Source organism: Paramisgurnus dabryanus, chromosome 24 (genome assembly GCF_030506205.2).
Source record: "Paramisgurnus dabryanus chromosome 24, PD_genome_1.1, whole genome shotgun sequence".
In the NCBI taxonomy this organism is placed as follows: Eukaryota; Metazoa; Chordata; class Actinopteri; order Cypriniformes; family Cobitidae; genus Paramisgurnus; species Paramisgurnus dabryanus.
The window spans coordinates 11,339,833-11,363,946 of NC_133360.1; the positions used below are offsets into that span (position 1 = coordinate 11,339,833).

At 38.9% G+C, this 24,114-nt stretch overlaps 1 protein-coding gene across 6 annotated transcripts in view; it reads left to right on the forward strand.

Annotated features, from left to right (window-relative positions):
- The first annotated feature begins 945 nt into the window (after nt 1-945).
- nfia (nuclear factor I/A) overlaps nt 946-24,114 on the forward strand; it is a 170,762-nt gene continuing 147,593 nt past the window's right edge. Inside the window, exon 1 of one of the 6 annotated variants that reach the window (XM_065245197.2) lies at nt 946-1,679. In XM_065245197.2, coding sequence (XP_065101269.1) covers nt 1,584-1,679 — 96 coding nt within the window. In that variant the 5' untranslated portion in view covers nt 946-1,583. The remainder of the gene's footprint in view (nt 1,680-24,114) is intronic. The other 5 variants (XM_065245204.2, XM_065245191.2, XM_065245202.2 and 2 more) reach the window with 5 other exon arrangements.

The following is a 24,114-nucleotide window of genomic DNA, read 5'->3' on the forward strand; positions in this document are numbered from 1 at the left end:
CCTATAGTGTGTTAGTCCAGTTTTTGGCTGTGTGTGCACCCTGATGACCTGTGAGATGTATATAGTAAACAGTGCTAGCTGGTCAGATGGCACAGCTCCCATTTAGGGCTGCTGTCCAGACTCCTGTCGTTTTGTTCGCTCCCCTATCTAAGCAAGACTCTGTGCTGTCATTTCTCACTGAGCGCATCATTATAGCAGCCATAGTTTTATTTTGGGTGTTCAGGTAAACGTTTTAAATCAAAGGGCATTCAAGGCACTCTTTTTTTTTGACATATCACAATGAAAAATGCTGTTAAATATTTCTTTACCAATATTTTAATGAAAGTTCTTTTTTAAATGGCTTATATAATTAAAGAGCCTTATGAAGGTACTTAATTACATTTACTTGAATGATTTAAAATTACCTTATTAAATTATTTAATGTTTTCTGTCTTTGTTTATTTTGTGTATTTTCAGATGCTCCAGAAAAAAATAGACAGCCGTTTGCTTGAAACTGCTCGCGGGAACCGTATGCTGGCTTTTGGATTTAGTAACCCACACAGGTACTGGTAAGGGTTACCTGGGTTCCCTCCTAATGTTCCCAAAATCTCTGGCCAAATCACATTCCTCAGCCATCGTCACAATGGGAGAACTGTTTGATGGTAATAGTCTCTCCCTCTTAGGTATTCCTCTTATTTAGAAACCTGAAGCTGATAGTAGTCCTGTAAATGTTGCTGACTGTTTTAAAAAAAAAGTATTTTGAAGTTTATACTGTAAAAATATAGTATGAGTGAATAATTAGTAGATTTAAGTATAATCCATAAAGTAAAAATGGGTAGTAAATTATAAATACAATTTTTTATTAAAAATGTGTTTCTTAAGTAGAAACGTACAGTGGTTATACTCACAAAAAGCGCAAGCACCGTTGTAAATTATAATGACGCGTTTAGTGCAGAAAAAAATTGAGGATTGAAAAGTAGATAACATGGTGACCTGTCAATATCCGTTAAATATGTTTCATTTTACGCTTTACTCTTTGAAGATAAATTTGCCAAAAAAGTGAACTTTTCCGGCAGAAGGAACTCTGGGAGAAAGAAGTCCAAAACAAAACATCGCATGATAGTCTTTAAGCAGTTCCATCTGTCCAGCTGAATTTCAGGCTAATAGCCTGTGGCGCATCAGTCCGTTCCCCTAACTCCCGCAACCTGACTCTGTCCTATTAAATCTCTCCATTTCTCCAAAAAAAGATCTGAAAGAAGGCATCGAACAGACTTAAGTCAACAGAGTTGTGATAGTGATGATGATGGTGGTAGCGGCGATGAAGCTCAAGCCCTAATTAAGGAAAAGAAAGGACCTCAGGCACCCAGTGATGTGGAAAAAAAGCGCTCATCATTGTGGTGTGTTTTTTTAAGGACCGCTCGCTCTGTGAGCAGATGACTGCCGCTCACCTTGCCACGGGGTCTGCGTGAGATTGGTTCATTGTCAAGGATTTTTTTTTACCCATGATTCCATATGGTATGGAGTGGGCTACATGTTGCCCAACATGCCAGTGCAAATGTTTTCTCAATTAGGTGTCTTATCTCCGGTGAGTGCACTAGCATCAGATGAAGCTTGCTGACAGCGTAATGGCAGCGAAAACCACGGAAGGCTCCATCAAATGGCAGCTCTGCTACGACATCTCGGCCAGGACTTGGTGGATGGTAAGTTGGCAGCGTCCAGACTTAATTTTCTTCTTAATCATTAAAAAAAAATTTTTTTTTTAAAGAAAACCTTCCCTCCTAGTTTATCTTCTGTATTTTGTTTTGCACAACATCTTTGTTATTTCTGTAACATTTGTCACCTTCCTCTCTTTAATTTGCTTCCACTTTGTTAAAGATGTCATAACTATTGACAAGTAGTTCATACGCTCGAAATATCCTTAACAACAAAAGATTGTCAGTTAATTTCCTCACCTAACCCATTCATTCATTAATTTTCTGCTGTCACTCCACATCCGCGAATGAGACATCCCGTGCAGCTTGTCCCGGCTTTCCGCATGAAGTTTCACGGCAGAGCCCAAAGTGTTGATTCCTTTAATCCCTTGTTTACACTGAGGTTTTGCGGTGCCCGGGTTGCACGCGTGGTCGGTCGGTGCACGAGTGCGAGACACGGTGCTCCGCTATGACACTCCGTCGCCGCAATTAAAGCGTGGAGAGGAGAGAAAAAAACTCCCAACGTGTTCTGGGACAACACGTACTCTGTGCCGGGCAGATTAACTTGCTTGTTGTGGTCAGCGAGGCCAGACAACCTTTGACATTACTGTCGCTCCAACAGAAATGAGGAGAGGGGCAGAGAGGGAAAAAAGACTGGTTTGGAGATCCCAAAGAGATGAGGAGGGGTAAAGATTCACAATAGTCTATTGTGGCCGGCAGTTACAAATGAGGCGCGTCGGGTACATAAAAGGCTTTTTGGATTCATTAGGCAATGATTCATGAACTTCAACAGCATGCTTGTCTTTATTATTACCTTCATTATTATAATTGCTATTTTCTTAACAAACTTGCATGTCTGACATAACTTTTTAAATAAAAATTGCTTGTGTTCCTCTGGGACAATAACTGTATTATTTCCCGGCTAGGGGTTCAGATCTTAGATTGCGTATCCCCCCTCCTTGCACTTTTCCCCTTCTGCAACCTCACCCGGATCACCGGCATGTCTCCCTGTGCGGCACCGATGAGGAAAGTTGGTTAGAGAGAAACTGGAGTACATGTTTTATAGCTTTTACTGCCTGTATGGGAACCGCTTAAGTACCTAGATTAGAGAAGGGGAAATGTTATATTCTGGATCTGGGTTGAGGGCTTAGCAAGATGGGTGCAAATGTGTACATACCTATTCTTATGTATGATGTCTAGTTGGAGCAGGTCTGAGATGAGAGGGATCGTGGGACTGTGAGACTACAGATGAAATCTTCGAGGATTGTCCTTTTTAGCTTTGTCCTTCATTTAATTTGTCAGTTCAGCTTGGTTAGAAAAGTTGTTGACATTTGAATTGTGATTTTGTTAGTAGTTATTAAGTAGTTTATTATTAAGTTGGTCCTATTGCACGACACAAAGACCTACCAAAATTTACCCTACTTAATTTGAATATCCAGGAAAAAATTAGGACATTAGTTTTGTTGTGCTTGTGTTGTAAAATGTTTTTTTTTTATCATAATAAGTGAGATTTCTGGTGATTTACAAATAACATATGGCAATATGAATGGGGTGTAATGTGAATTTTGCAATAAATAAATTTTTAAAAATTTATGTAGTTAATTAGGATTTCAAAATGTTTTATCTGTCTATTCAAATAATGATTTAACATTAAATGCTTTAAATAAAAAAACATGCATAATTTGAAAATAGTGTGTGTATTTAGAATATTGTAGACTTTACATAGTTACATTTTCACTAGTTGCACAATACTGTATGGTTAAAGTTAGATAGACAAAAAGCAAGATTTTATGTCTTGTTTTGTACACTTGATATAGTCAGCTTCAACACCGATATCAGCAAAAATATATTTTAAATGTAATGTAATATAAAATTAAATATAATCTGTATGCCCTGTTTTTTTACCTTCAAATTTGCATTTATTTTTATTTTTTGTAAGTGCCTATTCAGATCTTAAAGACAGCCTGGTTCAGAAATGTATTACTCAAATTCCTTTGTTTATTTGGTTTGTTTGTTTTATATTTAGAGTTAGAGCTTAAGCATAGTACTAATAAAAAAAATAAAATTTGGTAGGAATGATTGGTCATTTATTTTTTAAGCAAATTAATTCATGCGTCCAAGGACAGGACCTTGCAAAACCCTGGCAACTTTGTCCATTTCTTTTTTCTTTTCCATCCCGACAACCAATAAGCTGATTTGTATTTAATGTTATTCTAAAATATACCCAATTTAATGCAATCAACACATAAATAAATTATTTCCGATTAAGGTTTTGCTTTGGTGCAATCAAAAATAATTTACTTATGGGCTATACAAGTTGGATCTTTAAAGAACGTGAAAAAACTAAACACTGTGATCTTCTGCGAATAATTTGATCACATTCGGTTGTTTGAATGTTAAAAATGTATACAGTACGTGATCCGGGTGCTTATTTTCATTGCTTCGAAATTATTTGTCACAATTAACCCTTCACCGACTCCTAAGGTGCTTGAGGTTAGGGTGGCAGATCGCGAGTGCTGTCCACTCACCAGTGCACTAATGCTGCTATGATGGGATCTCGTACCACCTGAGGGGCTAATGAGATTTTATCCTCCGTACAATTGGCACTTCTTTAATCTGCTTGTCAGTGAGCAGACACCCCCGAGAGGCACTAATGTGTCGGAAGGCAGAAGATCATTATAAGTGCCATCTTCCACTGGTGTCAACCGTGTTACAAAATTAGGATAGATAGAAAACACTGTTGGGTTACTTAAGCCTTCTGTGTTAATATATACGTAATTTAAATCTGTATTGCATTCATTTTAAAAAAGACCTTATGTTTGTCCCTATAATTGTACCCGTCTAATGTAAAACACTTTAAATTAAGGTCTTAAGGCGACCTTTCTGATTGACATTGGCGTGTATTTAATGGAGAATAAATTATGCATGGGTTTGCAGTCGTTTCTTTTATTGCATTTAGATTATTATAACTTCTATTATAATCATTTATACGACTCCAAAATGAGTCATTATGTTTCATTACCACGTGTTGATGTGCTGGCTGCTTTATCTTTTTACGAATGAATGATAAATGATTTACTGTATTGACACACATGTGTATATTTGTATATTTTTAGAATAACGAACAAATTGACATTTATGAATAAAGGGTAATGAAATTTTACGTTGAACCAAATAGTTTAAAGAAACACTGCCGTTTTATGTAGTTGCGTCTGCTGAAACAAATTATCCTTTGTCGGAATGCTAAAGTCACATAACGAAACTATAAAACAAATCTGTTTTGGCGTTTGCAAATCGATTGTGACACCTTGTTTTACTCCACGTCCCGTTTTGCTGCCTGTTGTCTGGACGGCGTGGTCGAGCGTGTGTCATGTCGAAGATGTTTCTAATTTGTCCTCCACCGTGGACTACGGAGAAATGATTAGAGAGGAGGAAATTGGAGGATTAAAATTGTCTGCTTGAACTTCCTGAGCACTGCATGCTTTCTCAGCGTCTCTGCTCAGGGACTTCCAGGCCGAGCCCTGAAGCGAGGGAGCAGCCTCTCTATCCGACTCATTCAGACCTCCAGAGCGAAGGCTGGTGCTCGGTGAGGGAGTGCTGGGTGCACACTGAGCTAAAGCCGAAAGTATACTAGGGACGTCCGCGTATGCGCGCCGTCCGCATGACGTCATTTTCGTCATCAAGAGGGTCCGCGGCCGGCCGCGCGGACCGTCCGCGTGCAGCCCAAAATTTGAGACCGCGCGGACAGTCCGCGTACAGTCCGCGTACAACAGCGCATGCGCGTGAAAATATTTAGACAGTGCACTCCACTATAAACAATTATACAAAGGAAATAGACAGCATTTGCACACACACTATGGTTTTTCTTCTTTAACTTTTACTTCTTCCAAGAACAGAAAGCTCTGGAGCATGTTTGTTTGATTCCTGTTCTTTGTTGTCTTGTTATTTGTTCTAAACTGTGTTTGCAATGGTTGATCAGTTACTTTTCTTCTCCTAACCTAATGTTTTAATGTACTGTAAATGTCCCCAAATCAGTGCTGCCCTGACAGCCTGTTAGACTAATAAATTGAATTAGAAATCATTTGTATTGCGTATAGTGTCGAACGCGGCCATCCGCGTGTAGCCGCGGGGAGTATACTCGAAAAGCTGCGCGGACGCGTGCGCGCGCGAGCCGGACGCGGACGCGGAAAAAAAGTATACCGCGGCCTTAACAGTGACTCTCAATCTGTTAATGTGCTTTGCATTACCAGCCTTGAGTGACTCATTGCCTGCCTGATGGAGTCAGAATTAATTTGTGAATGGGTGACTACAGCACCTTTAAAGGAAAACACCACCGTTTTTCAATATTTGACTATGTTCTTACCTCAACTTAGATGAATTAATACATACTTATCTTTTTTCAATGCGTGCACTTTTAATCTTTGTACAGCGCTTCTTGAATGTGTTAGCATTTATAGCCCCATTCATTCCTATGGCTCCAAACAAGTTTTATTTTGTGCCACCATACTTACTCGTGTAACTACTTATGTAACAGTCTTTAAATAGGGAAAACATGGAAGTGTTTGGTGGCTTATAAATTCATCCCTGTTTGGATCCTAAGGAATGAATGGGGCTAGGCTAAATGCTAACACATTTACAAGTAGCTGTACAAAGATTAAAGTGCACGCATTGAACAAAAAAATGTATGTATTAATTCATCCAATTTGAGGTAAGAACATCATAAAATATTGAACAACTGTTGTGTTTTCTTTTAAAGAGCAATTCTATTACAGTACGTGTTTTCTGTGAACTAAATATATATTGTGGTGTGAGTTTTGGTGTAGGGGAGACTAGGACTAAATTACTTTATAAGAAGTAAACAAATACCGTTAAGCAGTGCTTCTAAAACTGGGGGCCCCTGAGATGATGCCAGGGGGGCCCCGGTTTTATGACATTTTATAAAATAAATTAATTTATTATAAATTCTGTGTATTTATATCTCAGAAAAATAAGGCTTCTAACCAACAGCACTAAATTGTATAATTTAATAAAAAAAAAATTAATTCAAATATTAAGTTTTATATGTCATAAGTTTTCTTTGCATTCACAGGACAGTTTGAGAACCACTGCCTTAAAGTTTTAACTATAAGTAACATTTTCACTGTTATTGCACAGAAAAATAGTGCAGATTATTGATGAGTTTTATCTTTATTGACTATATTTTTTTACACATTCGTCACACTACATAAAATTGTCGTTTCACAAACCCATGTAGATATTTTGTGAAATTCATACAGTAAAAAACTTATGAAATAATATGATTAATAAAACAATATAAATATACCAGCATATTTAACCAACTACTGTAGCTCATACATTGTGTTAATATGTTTATAATAAAAAATATGACACATTTTCCAAGTCTTCGCAGTTTAATCTTTTGTTTAAAATCTTCCAGTGTTATATCGTTGCTCCTTGGCTTAAAGTATACGAGTGTGGTTTTGTTCTTATTACAAAATTATAATGTTGGTATTTTAGTTTAAAAGGGTTGAATTCACTAAAATTATAGTAATCATAAAGATATTTGAAACCAACGTACAAACCACAGCTGAAGTAAACACATTACTTTATATTGTTGGACTTTAAATGTACAGTAAAACGTTGTGACAACTAGCCCCGGTCTCCCAATTGTAGCGAATTGATGTCATGATTTTTTTTCTATGCAATATATTTGCAGTACCCAGCATTATAAAATGTCTGATTTTGTAAAAAAAAAAAAATGGTTACTCTGGTGCCTCTGTAGTATCTACCGGACATTCTGCGTGACTTACGCAAAGGCTCTAATATCCGTTCGTATATTTAATGTCTTTTGCAAAAAAAATGTAGCTTCAGGGTGCCTTTGGCTTTTTTGCAATGTGATGTATATCAGTGCAGATTTAGGAGCCTAGTGGTTTGTGCCCACTTCCAAGAGCTCGTTTTATCCTGTGGATTTATTTATACTTTTTCGCTTATTAAAACTGCCTGAAGCTTTGAAATGCGCGTTAGAATAAATTAATAAACGTAGCCATGCATGATGCGCTCGGACGATATTGACAGGTGAATTTTAGCATTCTCTGAAGCTTTCACTTGGCACGCCGTTGTTTTGTTGGCTTTTTATCAAGAGACGTGAAGATTTGGATGGGGTTCTGCGTAAAAAAAAAAAACTGGAGGAAGTGAGGGAAGCTGAATTTGGAGTCGGTTCAAGATATTAAATGAAAACCTTTGTGTCTTATCAAATATGTGGGGCCATTTTGTAACGCTTTAAAAAATAGATGCTCCATAATTGATTTTTACTGTTAAAATAGTGATACTTGACAGGTTTTTTATATGGGTATTAATTGTATTGAACGTTGAAATAGCTTAACTGTTTATTCATCTATTGAAAAGATTTTCAGAGCATTAGGAGAAAGGAATTTCCTAATAATTTTGTTTATAATATGCCATCTTGTCACTTATTTCACACTTTATGCATATCGTATGTATAACCTGCTACATTTCTTCATTAAAGGGCAGTAGACAGGTTGATGGCTGCTCCCAGTGGCCAGGTTGTCACTGCTATGTGACACCTATACCCTTGCCAAGGCCAAATGGCCTTTCTAATCATGCAGTGAGGGATGAGGATGAAATAGCAGAAATATTCCTTCTCGTACATTCAAAGTGTTTGCATTCGTCTGTATTTGACCTGATAGTATCAGTGCGATGTTTGTTCTGTCGTCTCGCTGATACCTTTGCTCCCCCCGCTCCTGATCTAAGCCCTTCTCTCTGTCTTTGCTTTGGAATGAAAGGATCAATTGTGTGGAAGAGATGCATGTGAAATCCCTGCTGTTTGGGGGGGGGTTAAGGGTCGCTATGTGAGAAAAAGGACCCTTTTCTATTTCTGGCATGGGACTCCGTATAACGCTGATCTTCGCAGGACGCCCCCCTCGTTTCTGTTTCTCATTCGACCGAGCGCTCCGTCCCTTACTTTCTCCCCCAGAGATCTGTGGCTACTGGCCAAGACAGCTGGGTCTTTGGGCCGGTCTGGTGCCATGTTATGACAATAAGAGTGAAGATGCTCCCTTTTTTGGCTCTTTGGTGAACCCGGGTTGAGGAGATATCCCTCTTTGAGCTCTGAATTAATGAGATTGCGATCTGTAAACTACACCTGTGACTGAGTAGCTATTTTTACTGTCGTATAGATTGTATGTATAATATATATTTGCAGGTCTCCTAGTTAATTTTACATGCCGTGCCAATATTGTCAATATGCCGTGTCATCACTTAACTCTTTCACCGCCATTGACGAGATATCTCGTCAATTAAGAGAAAACGCTTTCCCTGCAAATGACGAGATTTTCCGTCTTTCCGCAATACCGCTATTATCCACCAATTGCACCCTTCCGCAACTTTTTAAACCCGGAAGTATTGCCCTATGGCAAGCGGCTGCATGTCCGTGTCTGTTTTAAAGATCGCTCTGAATGGGATCTCTATGAAAAGTCCGTCATAAAAATGGAATTATCTCTACTTTTTGCTCAAAATGTGGTGTTTTTGCAGAAACCTACCCATATTCAAAAGCTGATTACAAAAGAACCACTGAAGGTAGGATGAAACGTTTTTTTTTTTTGAAAGCAGAGGGTCTGTTCTTTCATTTGGTATATTGTATGTTTATATATTTGAAGAAGAACATTTTCTGGAAGGCATTGAACTTTGGTGAAAATCATGAAAAACGCTGGCGCTGGCTGGCAACTTTTTTAAAAAACTCTGGCGGTGAAAGAGTTAAGTGGCTAGTGAACAGATAAGTTGTGCATTTTGGGTTGAAAACATTGTTGTATAAATGTGGACTTTTTAAGTTTATAAAAATTTAAATGTTACACTTTATTACCTACAGTAGCCTTGCTAAGCCATTTCTTTGCAGTACGCTTACTATTATTGTTATTTTTGCCGTGAAAAACTGTGTTTCTGTAGCTCAGTTGGTAGAGCATTGTGTTAGCAGTGCAAAGGTCATGGGTTTGATCCTACGCCTGTAGCTTGAATGCACTGTAAGTCGATTTGGTTTAAAGGGCAAACATTGCTTAAAGGTTCTCTAAGCGAATTGACGCGTTTTAGACCATAAAACATTTTTTGTTACATACCGGAAACATCTCCTCACTATCTGCTTGCTGCCTGTCCGCTGATCAAACTGTAAAAAAACGCGATCTCTGTAGACAGCCCAGGATTCACAAACAGCAATATCAACATAGTGGCCAAACCTAGCATCACAAAACAAAACAAAGTATTCCAGCCAATAAACGACAAAAAGGATTTGGGGGTGGGGGTGGGGGTTGGGCGCGTTCATGAAAGCACGGAAGGGAGGGGGAGGAGTTAGCTACGCTCCGTCTGTTTGAAAACAGTTTCAAACGTCAACAATAACTAACGTCTCGCAGATTCGCTTAGAGAGCCTTTAAGTATAAAAGCTAACATTTTTAAAGGCTAATGGTCTAATCAGATTCAATAGATTATGCTAAGCTATGCTAAAAGCGGTACCGCCAGAACCGGAGATCAGCTAAATGGATTCCAAAACAGTATAAATCAAATGTCTAACTCTAGGGGAGCTGGAAAATGAGTATATTTTTTCAAAAAAGTGGAGTGTTCCTTTAAGACTGGCCTGCTTTGGCAAGTAAAAGTTGCATCAACTGGCCCAATACACTTTTCACGGTCCATTATTATTGTTGAGCCTTTCATATTGTTGTTGCCACTTACAAATCAGTTTAGCATCGAATTCCATGTTTGCTTAAGAATATTGTGTTTAGTTTTGTGCCATTTATACCCAATTATGCATAATATAACTAAAACTGGCTACTTTTTTAACTTCTGATCCCTTTTCCAGTCTTATTTCGTATATTTTATTACCAATAGGTTTGCTGCAATAGCGTAGAAATACCGACCTCAGCTCTGTTAATTTGAGGATGTTTCTCTCAGGATTTAAACCCGTGGAAATGAGTGCTAAGCAAGGTATGGATTGTGCCATGGCACCAAGCCATTCATCTACCAATTATAGCCTCGACCCAACACGCTCTTTCATTTTAGCAGTTTGGCACACTTGTTCCTGTCTGTTTCCGTGTTCTCCAAACCGCACTCATCAGTTTGTTTATAAAGTTTCTGCTGTCATGTCTCACTTGATGCTCGTCTCTCCGTGAACACCGTGCAAGTTGTACGAATGCGCACCCGAGTATTCAGAATGTGTTGTCTTTTTTTGTCATGAAAGAAATGGAAACAGATTCCAAAAACACCATCTGGTATTTGGAGGGGATATTTGCGTCTGTATCTCTGTGTGTGTGTGTTGGGGGGGGGTTTGAAAAGTGTTTTTTTCTTTCTTTATAGCTTTCTTGGTCTCCAGCCACCCACCGTTTTGCTGCCAAAAAAAGGTGTAAGTCGCCTATTGAAGGGGAAAACGTGGGTAGTATTTGTGGGTGCGGTGCTTCGCTGGTATCACTGGATCACAGCCAGAGCTATTATCTCTTTCCAGTCTTCAACAGCACCACCCCACTCACCTGCTCCGAAATATCTGAGAAAGTGATCTTCAAAGATTCAATTATTTGATTTATGCTCACATATCATAGCTAGTGACCCATGGCTTCTATTGTGCAGGATACTGACTTGTAAAACGAACGTTTCTTGCTGTAAATGAATTGCAAAATATTGGAAAAATCTGGGAATATTGGAAACTTTCCATGGAAATTATATTGGAATTTTGGCACATTGTTGAGGATCAGTCAGATATTGTTTGTATGTGATACAGTTTGTATAAATTACCCAAAATGTACAAATAATTGTATTTAATTCCTTTAATTTTCAACTTGGAAAATTCTTCCAAAATTCCTGAGCTTAAGCTTGTTTTACGTGTATGTGTTGCATTTTAAATGGAAACTAAAGGTATAATTTGTAAGCTTTTATCTAAAAAAATTTGCATTTTATAGTATTAATAATGTCATGCTTTATTTCATTTTATGTGTTAAAAAATGTAAAGGTTTCCTATCCCATGGTGGCTTCATTTTGACAATCATTTAGATGAGTGGATAATTACAGAAGATCAAATCTAGATTGCCACTTAATTCATTAAGGGTGCTGGACCGGATTGGGAGAGATTAGAGAATGATAAGAGATGAGTGTATTTGTTGGGTGGCAAAGCTGATGGAGGCAGGACATACAGAGGACACAGAATGTGTGTTTGTGTGGGAGACAGAGAGACTCGACAGATGTTACCAAAATAAGGAGATTAAATATTATGACCACCACTGCAATCGCTTGGGTAAAACTCTCTTATTGGCCCGAAAATGAGAGAATTGGCCTACTTTATAAGGTCATCGAGATGTCATTTGCACGTAGTTCCCTATTTAATCACTGCTTACCTCACATTTACCATCAGCAGAATGGTGAAGTGACTGTATAATTATTGTGGAAAAAATTATTATTTTTATATTAATTAATCTCCATATATAATAATTATTATGATGTCACCGGGGGGGGGGGGGGTACTAGGGGGTCCTAGAGTCCATATTAGTATCTTAAAGGTACATATTGGTACTAAATGCATACAAAACTGTATAAATTGGACATATTAGGAACTTTTTTAAGGTTACTGCCCCAGTGACAGCCATTTTTTAACATAACAGTGAGATTAAATCATTAAACTATTATTTGAAAAACAAAAACAAAGATTTACTGGTTTTTAATGTAGAATATTCCAGTTTTTTGTTAGACCACTTGAAGCCATGCATCAAATTTATTTTACACCCAGCTTTGTATTTTGACACAACACCCATTTATTTATTCAAAATCAATATAATGCAGTGTCTATCATTACTTATTGCTTTGTAATCTCAAGGCATTGATTAAAGGAAAACACCACAGTTTTTTATATTTTACTATGTTCTTACTTCAGCTTAAACTAATTAATACAATACATCTTTTTTCAATGCATGCACTTAATCTTTGTACAGCGCATCGTGAATGCGTTAGCATTTAGCCTAGCCCCATTCATTCCTTAGGATCCAAAGAGGGAGGAATTTAGAAGCCACCAAACACTTCCATGGTTTCCCTATTTAAAGAATGGTGGCACAAAATAAAATTTGCAGATATTTTTTTTAAGTGGATAAAAAAATGAGAACTATATTGTATGGCGGAAGAGCACAGATGTTACTGCGCGCCGAGGTCGATGTGCTGCAAACTAAGTGCTATTCCGCAATACAATATAGTTCTCATTTTTTATCCGCTTTAAAAATCGCCACGTTTTATTTGGTGCCACCATACTTACTCGTGTAACTACTCATGTGACAGTCTTTAAATAGGGAAAACATGGAAGTGTTTGGTGGCTTCTAAATTCCTCCCTCTTTGGATCCTAAGGAATGAATGGGGCTAGGCTAAATGCTAACGCATTCACGATGCGCTGTACAAAGATTAAGTGCATTGATTGAATAAAGAGAGGTATTTATTAATTAATCTAAGTTAAGGTAAGAACATAGTAAAATATTGAAATACTGTGGTGTTTTCCTTTAACAGAGTGCAAGTTTGCACTTTACATGCTTGATGTTAACTTTCCATCCCCTCTCTCCACCCATCTCATTAAATTGATTCAGAGCTGTGCCTTCCTCGTGGGGAAGCTCCATTACTTATGTTTGCTCAGTGCAGGGTACCTCATGACCCTCCTGAACCTGTCCTCGTGCTACACATGCTTCCAACAGGGGGTGCTGCTGACCCTATGACTCTAGGGGGTGGTTAACAGCTGTCGGGGGCATCTCTGGAGGCCAGCATCCCTGCTACAGGACACAAGGGCAGGGAAGAGTTTCACAGACAGTAGATTTAGTTGAACGGCTTAGATGACACCTAAAGTGATACCTTCGCTGTAAATTCTGCGTTGTGCCCAAAATCTGGGTTGTGTTTGAGAGATGGCATGTTCCCAGTAGCCTGGATCTTTTGCTCTCCCCCTCTGTGGGCAGATTAAACCGAGAGCCAGCTGGAGCCAGGGGACAAGCTGCCACGGGCCTCTCCAAGGTGACCCCTGGCAAAGCTGGCAGCACATCTGTAGCCCTGATGCGTCCGGGAACTCTGTTGTCCCCTCTGTGGTCGAGGTAGCGAGGAGCCGGCTGCCCTCATGCTGTGTGGCAGTGGTCACGCTGGAGGGCAGAAGGGCGAGGGCTGGAATATGCTAAAGTTATGGCACTCATAAGTACAGCATTTGGAACAGGCTTGGTTGGACCTTTTGAGATATGAGTCTGAATAACAGGGACTGATCACTTTGCCAAGTCTATATATACATCTATCACTTGAATACTTTGAAGTAAAGTGATATTTTCAGTTTTATAGAGGGAGCCATTTAAAGGTTCTCAGCAACTTTTGGGAAGAATCTCCTTTTCTTCATCTGGCAGACTTATACGAGGTTTAGCTTTTTTAATGCCGCGCCAGTTGATTGTAGTGTGAATATTTGTTGAATCTAGCGGTTCGTCCTCAAGAAACGATTTAATTATGTTTGAAGTTGAATGAATGAAACTCGGTCCAAGATCTGGCTTTTGGGAGGCTGCCAGACTCTCTATCCCAGACCATGAATGTTGCAGTGTGGTCGGGAGAAGGTGAGGGCGTTTCTTCTTAAGTGGAGACATCCTCTAGCAATCAATGCACCCGGCCGAAATCCTCCTTACTGCAAATCCAAGCCATCCGCTGGCACACTCAGGTCCCATTTAACTCTTAATTGTTTCCATCTTCCCATGTCTAAAGTTGTTTCCCCTGTCAAACATCCCCTTCTTGTGTACTTTGAATTTCATTATCTATGGCTCTTGCTAAACGTCTACCATTTTCTTATAGACCGATAGATGCTGTTGCTCAGTTTGATTTCTCATTTTCTGAATTTTCTTTTATTTAAGTCTGTGTATTGGGGAAAGTTCAATAAAATGGTTTCTAAATTGATCACAGAAAATCATTCAGTAGTGTTTAAGAGTCTATGTTAAGCAGTTTATGTCTTTAGACCTCTAGCGAGTAAACCAATGGTTTAGGATTTTTTACGTGTACGTGAGAATCAGTATGTGTGATGCAATTTTCGTCATCAGAAGAGTGCGCACTATAGATGCTCCCATCAGGATGTTTGCAGCCGATACCGATTACAGATTTGTTGTCTTTGATGACTGTGACTGTTACATTTTTTTTTAAGTTAAAGTGATACCCCTTTTTTATATTTAATTATTGCAGTTATTAGGTATATTATTGTTTTAATAGAGAATCAAATAAATAAGCACAACAAATATTTATTTTGCAAAGAGAAATTTAATATGCCTTTTAAAAAGGTTTATGTCTCTGAAAATAAAAGTACTGAAAATAAAACACTTCACAGTCTTCACTGTATGAATTAAAAATACACGCATTCGTATAAACTACAACAGTTATTCAGTGAAGACCAGAGATTGATTTTATTAAGAGATGAATTAGGTTACTCCAGCTTTAAGACTTAAGAGAGATCGCTCTGTACACGTGCACTGATAACAGCCTGCTGTGTGCACGCATGTTGGTGTACGCGGACAAAAACAGCTGTGAGGAAAATTAAACTTTAAACTGTGAAAACGCATGCAAGTAATAAACTTTCAGCATGAGGATGCAAATGTCCATGATAGATGTGTGTTGTATACGCTATTTGATGGGGATGTGTGGAGACGCGTCGTGCTGCAAAGAGAGAAATCCTAATCGGCATGTCGTACATGAGCAACAGGTTATAAAAATGCTTGCACTGCGTAAAAATGGTTTCTAATTGCAGCCGGAGCCCTATGATGACAAAAGTAAACAGAAAGATTGGTTCATGAGATCGGCAAATTGGATCGAGTCATTTAATGTCGTTATTGGCCGATACCAATAGCCGATCGATCGGAGCATCCCTAGTGCGCAAGTAGGAATTTTAAAACCCCTCGCACATTGTACACGTTGGTCGCCGCAAGCCTCGAGGGCAATGAAGTATGTAGCCTAGGAGATGCATTGCATTTTGTCGCAATGCGCATGCGTCGAACATCTGTGTAGATGTATGAGTCAGATAAAATTTACTTTGCAAGGCTGTGCGTTCGAGCGTGTGTATACGTTTGTGTACACGTAAAAAAACAGACTATACTCCGGCCTTAAGGTGAATGGTGAAAGTGGCCATTTTTTCGTGATCCCATTTTTCAAACTTTAGTTGGTGTGTAGAATTGCGGCAACGCTCAATTTGCGTCATTCGCGCGAACTAGATGCTCAAATGAGCTGGATTCTCGTCATACGTGCCGCGCTAACGCCTCATTTGCGCAGCGAGATCTCCAGACGCGTGTAAACGTGTCTTTACTTTGACTTAACATTGGAATCAATTGCGCTTGACGCCTCTACCGCATCTGGTGGGAACGCAGCATTAAAGCATAAATAATACCTACAAAATTCTAAAGCTCGAAGTTCAATGCCAAGCGATTATATTTTCTTTAACGGAATTCGCTTTTCAAGGACTGCGAAGAATGGCCGGTTTGGACTACAGCCCTCTACTTTACGCATATATGACGTCAATATAAGTTTTTGACTAACCTCCGCTAATCCACAGGAATACGCCAGTTGCCAAGCTGCTGTCGAATCAAAACACACTAAACCAGCTACACAACCAGAACTCGTTACGTATTTCTGAACGAGGGACTTCATAGAACAAGGAAGACATCAGTCCGTTTTTAGGACAATGAAAACAGCCGGATAGAGATAAGTAAATTGTTAGTTTTTTACACACGAAACATGAACACACGTTATATTGCATACCGTAAACACAATCAAAGCTTCGAAAACCCCCTTTTTTTCTCTGCTGACTGCCAATTCCTTTCCGTGCACAACTTTGGAAAAGTGGTAATTTCCTTAAATGTCATATTATTCATACACATGTGTTAAAATAGCACTAAATGCGCACGGCACAGGTGATGGCACAGGTGCGGCACCAAAGAGAGGCTGTAATGTGAGCCGTCTGTGGGAGACCAGCTCTGATGGTCGACTGGGAGCATTAATGAACCAGATTATGTGTCCTAGAATAGAGCGGGGAGGGTGAAGGGCAACACAAATGGGCCTTTCTGTCCAGACCAGACATTTACAATTCGGATCTAAACTCTGACTAGCGTTAACAGAAACGTTTGAGAAGAAGGAAAAGGATTGTTTAATAATACAGCAATGAAACATGAGACCCGGCGGGGCTTAACAGGCTCATAAATGACAGTCTGGACCCGCATCCATTCCAGCTGGAGTTGTTTGGTTGAGCGGTTGCTCACTTTGGCCAGAGCTGATTTGCGGGTCAGGATGGTCTGGCCTTATTGTCTGTAAATATTAATCTGGTGCTGTGGCTTTTGGTACCCCCTGCTGGTGCGTGAATGAACTTTGATAGCTGTACAAATGGGAGCTTTTTTGTCTTAATTTCTGACTCTAAATTGACTACTAGACAATAAACACGGTGGATGGGGTCATAAATCCATCCTTTTAAAGTAGGGGTAGATGTCCAACTATGATTTGAAATAATTTCTATAAAGGCACCATCCCTCCCATCAAGTTTAATATAATAAATATATACTGAAAAATAGGATAAAAGAAAGAATTACATAATAAATATTTTGCCGAAAACAAAAATAACTCGACTAGAACCCTTTTAGGTATTTTCATGTTAAAATATGTTCAAAGGCTGGCACACCATTAAGCACAAACTAAACATCTCAGTGTTTACTCTCATATATATTTATATTTTCGGCCCCGTATCCTTTTAGGTTGTGACATCATTATTAGCTGACCTTCCCGTAGCACGGCTTCTCTCCCAGCTTTGCAGAGTTTGCCACCGAACCCTTTGCCAGATGGCATCTTTGCTCGCGACTCAATCTGCTGATTTCCTCCTCCGCCGCGGTGTCAGGTAGACGCTGTAAAAGAGGTGCAGGGGGATAGCTTTTCACCTGCTCCTTCTGTAGGACCCCTACAGAGAGCAAGCTGTTCACCCAGTGCCCTCCTTCGAAAAGCTTGGTGCGCTGACACACCTGTCCTCCTTCTCTTCAAAAGACGTAAAGAAACGGTGAACGTTTTATAAGATCTCCACATGCTGGTACCAGATTAGTTGCCCGTTGTTTGATGTACACCTGGGGGAAACAGGAAATAGGATGTTTATGATATCTACAGGCTCGTATTGAGTCGGTTAAGGGTGTATCGGAGCTCACTGTGGGACAACCACACGTGCAGGACCGAGAGGGAGAGTAGGGGAGCCCGTCATTGTTTGGTATATTTACAGGACTGTAGCTAATAAAACTAAACTGGACCTAAGGGGAAGCAGCTGAACTTCCTGTAGCGGTTGTATTTATTTATTCGAAGGGTCCGCTTCAGGTCCCCTGAGCAGCCTGTAAACAAAGAGCTTTCCTCTGCTCCAGATAGCCTATTTTACTTTTATTTATTTATAATTCCCCCAAACCACTTTGTGCTGCAACTCGATAGCTCCTAGCTTGTGAAAACGTTGGTTTCATCGAGACCCCCCCCCCCCCCGCCCAAAAAGAACGTCCCTCATTTCGTTTTCGTCCTTTAATTCCGGCCCCTGGCCACTCACGCAAATAAATACCTTTCTTCTTAAGCATACATTGGGTAATTAATCAGTCCCATCTGCTTCGCTCTCCGCATCGCTTCCATGACACAGAAGTTTCCGAAACAGATTCGGCACACGTTGCGCCGGACAGCGTGGCGAAAACTGGAAAATAAAATCGCACGAAATTCACTAAACACATAAACAACCCGATGTAGCACGATTTTATAGCCGCTCCGACCGGATACTTCAAATATTTGTATTTTTTATTTTGGAAACCTGTAGGGAAATACTTTTATGTTTGTGATGCGAAAATAAACAATGTCATAAAACATTATCGGTTCACTGATAACATGATTTCACCTAAACTGATTTCAATCATCGAGTATTTAACATAATGCTAATGTTTTCCTGTTGTTGAGAACAGATGATGCATCTGTGATCTTTGTGCATCTCTTGAGGAACGGCAGGTTTCGCAGACAGTTGTTGCTGACTGCTTGAACATCTGGTCAGCCAAATGAGGATTTGTCTTTATTCCCATTGGTAATGGTGTTATAGTACAGTTGTAATATTTAAGGGAAACGTTGTTTTAAGAACCTTATTTGACTCTGAAACACTCTTTGGAAACTTGCTTCAGGGCTTGTGGTACAGTACAACATTCCTTGTACGTGATAAAGATTGTTGGAAAAGATTATCCAAGGAAGAGGAAGTGCCCTCTGTGGAGATGCATTATTAAATTTCAACATCACTGATGGTTCACAGCTTGTTATAATTTTGGTTTAACTTAATGCTTTATCTTTTAGTTAATGGTTCATTTATAGATAGTTGTTGAAATTATATAGGCCTACTATTCGACAACTTTTACTCGCTATGGAAATTGTATCTTGCTAGGCGGAGCTATGAAGAAAATGCATTTACATTTACATTCATCCTATACAATTTATCAGCATGTACTGTATTTCCCCTGGGAATCAAACCTGTGGCCTTTGAACGCAATGCATTACTAATAGAGCTATAGTAGTTACATAAACTTCATGTAAACAGCAACGACAACAAAAAAAGTATTGAGTATCTGTCATTTTCGTTCTACCCTCGCACAACTGTTCGAACATGTGACATCACTCAGACGGCTGTTTATTCCAGAGGCTGGGACTGAATATTCATGATGAGCGTATTCCCATGGCCCATTGGCTCCAGCTGTCCCAATATCAGCCAACACGCATACAAACTAACTCGGCCCTAAACACTCGTTCTTACAAATGCACGCTCACCCCAGTCCTCAAATTTGTACTTTTTGTATTTATTTCACGCTCAAATATCATGCTTAGCTTTATGGTTTAAAAATGTCACAATCTCAATATGATCCATGGGTATTCATGTCTATTTTTGAAGTATTTCGATGTTAAGAACAGCCGAGAAAGTAATGCTGTTTTCCCACGGGTCCTTGAAATCATTGAAAGTTTGTGAATCTGGGACAAATAATTCAAGGCCTGGGAAGTTTTTGAAAATATACATACAAAGATACAGGTCATTGAATGTGCTTGAATCTATTTTATGCAAGAAGTTTTCTGGAAAAAAATCTATATTATTCCCTGTGTAGTGTAGGATAATATCATACAATTTCTAGACTTTTTAAGCACACGTGCTAAATTGTTCGCTTTAAATGCTTATATTTTCTGTATGCGAATGTTGATTCATACCAAAATGCTTTTTTGCATAGTTGTGTTTGACACATGAAGACGTCTCGGGTTACGTATGTAACTGTTGTTCCCTGAGAAGGGAACGAGACGCTGCGTCTCCCTTGCCATACTTCCTGCGTCCCTGTCACGTCATCTTTGGCAATATTTCAGATAGCGATATACTTCCTGGCTCCCGCATCACCCTGTCTTTGTCGTTAAGCCTCACCATTGGTTAAATTTGATATACACATTCAGATGCATTTACCCCTGGATGCGTCCCCAAAGTGTCACCGCAGTGATGCAGCGCAAGTTCCCTCGAAAGGGAACTGTAACAATGTATCTTAAAAGGGAACTCGATGTAACCTTGCTCTCACTTGAAATGTGTCTCCACATTTAGTCCTTGAATTTGAGGGTGTTGGACCTGCAAAGTCTTTGAAATCCTTAAATTTGAAGTTAACTAAGGTGTGGGAACCCTGTTCAGAGATCAGTCTAGTGGTTTTATTTTCAGTAGTGATGTTCCTGTAGCTTCAGTGCTTGAGCATCGTGTTAGAGCAGAGCAAAAAGTCACACATACAAATAAAACGTATAGCATAATGTACATCGCAGTCACCTTTGTGAGGTCTTTAAAGTCTTGGTGGTCCACAATGCTGTGCATTCTGATTCACGCTTGTCCTTACGTACCCAGTCTGCCCTCTACCGAGTCAGTTAGCGTTTAGAAAAGAGGCAGCGACGGCTAGCCGTAACCTGCTTATGAGGGATTTTGCCAGGCTAACAGATGGTCCTGGAGCTGCAGTCAGATGTGCCACATCCTTCACCAGTTCCCTGGCCCTGTCATCACTTCTCCTGCAAAACACTTGGCCTCTTTCGACTGCCTGAATACTCGCTTTCTCTCGCTGGAAATAGATTCAGTGCCAGCTGGGAGTATGACTTTTTTCCACTTTTTATGTAAAATACTAGAAGATCATTGGAGGTATTGCAATTTTAGGGGACAGACACACTTTTCTTGGTTTGGTTGCTGAAAACTAGCAGTGACATGGTTCAGTGTTCCTGTAGCTCGGTTAAGCATTGAATTAGCAGCGAAAAGGTCATGGGTTCATGGGAACACACACATACTGATGTATACTTTGTCACTTTGGATAAAAACGTCTGCAAGATGCATACTGTAAATGTAAATGATAAGGCAAGCATAGTGTTGTGATTTGTAATCCTTAATCTTGCTTATGGCATGATGTATTTGCATATTTATATACAAATGCTATGAACCTTCCAAACAAGACTGAATGAAATGTATTCATTCGTGTTGCTTATACGCCCGTTGCTTAGTACACCAGTAACATTTGGGCATCCAGTGCCAAGGACACCAGGTAGCTCCTACAGTATATTAGTAGTGATTGACAGCAATGTACTGAAAAAAAAGTGTTGGTTCAACTTAAAATCACCTTATTGATAACACTTTACTTGAAGGGGTGTTCATAAGGCTGACATGACACCTTCATAATCATGACATGACACGTGTCATGAACACATAGGAGATTTTATGCACATTTTTGACAACTGCCAATAAGTGTCATTTGATCAATTATGTCATTTTTAATGCAAAGATGACATTGTTTGAATTGACTTTGTTATGACAACTTGACATAAACCAATACATCATAACTTGTCATAAATCTGGCATAGCAGATTATTATCAAACTTAACTTGCTTTTTGGGTTAACATTACATTAAACTGTCATTTAAATGTCATTAAGTGTTAATACTGTGTTAAATAATTTTAAATACCTTAACAAAGTGCAACAGACACGTCAAAAGTTTATACTTAACTTTATGTATGTACACAATACATAAAAAACTGACAACTAACAAAGCTTCTTCCTCACACAGAGGATTCTGAAATTTTCTGACATAGAAGAAAAAATTAACAAAACATTTAATCAATTTAATTTAATGTAATTAACTTCGCAGAGATATGGACCCAATGCTGCATGGCTTAACCCATTATTGTACTGTTTTCATTTATTTTGAGGTGAATCGGTCTCCAAATGCAATAAAGTATAATTTTATCAATTATTATTATTATTGAATGTTTGTTTTTATTTGTTAAACACATGGAGGAAACTTGAAAAATCATTATGAATTGAAGAATATTTATGATGATGTTATAAAACTATTTGACAGAGTATTAACACTTAATGACATTTTAATGACAAATTATATTTGTACCACTGTAGTTGAGGTCAAGAAAAATATTCATTACCTACTTTGTTTACATTTTAAATTTTTAAGTTGAATAAAAGTAAAAACTCTGTGTATGTTTTGTATTATCGCTCTGAATTTGATCTCTAAGGAAAGTCTTTTACATAAAAATGCAATAGGCTTTATGCCCAGCTGCATTACTTCCTGAACTTCAGGCAGCTCCTTGTTTCCTGTCTGCCATTATTGGACAAACCTATTAATCCAGGTGTGCCTGACCTCAGTAGTCACAAACAAACTGATTTATCCAGGTGTGCCTGACCTCAGTAGTCACAACAACAATAATCAGACACACCTGGATTAATCAGTTTGTCCAATAATGGCAGACAGGAAACAAGGAAGTAGTGCAGCTGGGCATGAAGCCTATTATCTCAGCTTTTTGCTTAAAATTAAGAATTTTTGTAGAAACCTACCCATATTTGAGAGGTGATATAAAGAGAACAAATGAAGATCGGATGAAACTTTTTTTTTTCTTTTTGGAAAGCAGAGGGTCTGTTCTTTCATTTGATATATTGTATGTTTATATATTTAAAAAAGAAAATTTTCTGGAAGGCATTAAACTTGATCATCATAAATCATAAAAATGCTGGCGCATTTAAAAAAAAAAACACTGGTGGGGAAAGAGTTTGGGCAACCAGGCAACTTACTTTTTTAAGTTGAACCAACAAATTGTTTTTACAGTGTATCTATCGATGAAGAAATATAGTAGAGATTGGCATAGCGCTGCATATTTTTCCACTTGGCATCAGTCGATTTTGTATTCCTTCGTCTCTTGCCTTCCGGGTTCAGTTAGGTTCCTGATCCATCGAGAGCAGGAGTTACTTTGGCAAGAGATGGATGAACCAGAGGTGGGAGGGAGAGAGGGAAGTTTAGATACAGCAGGCCATGTGCTTCTCATTAAAGTCCTGCGGAAATAAGTGCTGACCCATTCGTTCACGAGGGCACATCCATTTAATGCTGCAATGAAGTAAATTAGATAGAGGGCTCAGGTAGCAGACGAGAGAGGGAGAGAGATGCGTGTTGAGGAGCGGGCGGAGGGAGCAATCAGACGCACGGGCGGAGCGTCAACTTTATTGAAAGTGAAGCTGAAAACTAAACACTTCCTTCGACATTCCAGGCTAATTTGTCAGAGTTGTGTTGTGTGTGTGTGTGGTCTCTCTTGCCTGTCACTTTTGGTTCAGGCTCTCGTCTCAAATTTGTCATTTAACCCAGAAATGTGCTTTGTGTAGTAACATCTGAATTTATGTAACGTATCCAGAATCACTCAGTGAGACCTTTGCTCCTCTCACTGGGCAGTCAGGCTGGTTGAAGTAAATGATGTTCTTCCTCTGTCCCAATTCTTCCTCCTGCATCCTTCATCCTCAACTGAAAGTTTTGCAGATTGATGACCAGCTGACCTCAGCACAGATACATAAATCTCTCGGTAATAAGAGAGCAGCCGTCTGCATTGTTTGTCTTTATTGAGCTGAATAAAACATAAGCTTTTTTGATTTAAATGAAAATGGGAAAGAATTGATATTGGTATAGATCGTAGCCAATGTAGATGCCATATTAAACGTGATGCAAATGAAAACAAGGTTGCAGTACAATGTACTCATTTAAAATGAGTAAACTGTACTCAAACCAGTGAAAAAGGTTTATGTGTGTTCCACAAACTAATAAAAATAATTACAACTTTTTGGTGGTTGTGATGGCATTCATTCCACCAGTTAAGCCAAGAAATTTGGTGCTACAAATGTACTTCAGTACAATCAACACGATTGTATGTGTGTGTGTGTGTGTGTGTGTGTGTGTGTGTGTGTGTGTGTGTGTGTGTGTGTGTGTGTGTGTGTGATTTAAAAGGTTAAATGTATAGTTTGTTATCCATTAGTTTAGTTGTGTCATAAATGATTAACAATATAAATTAAGCACAAATCATAAATAATAATAATTATAATAATAATAAAAACAATGCATTTGA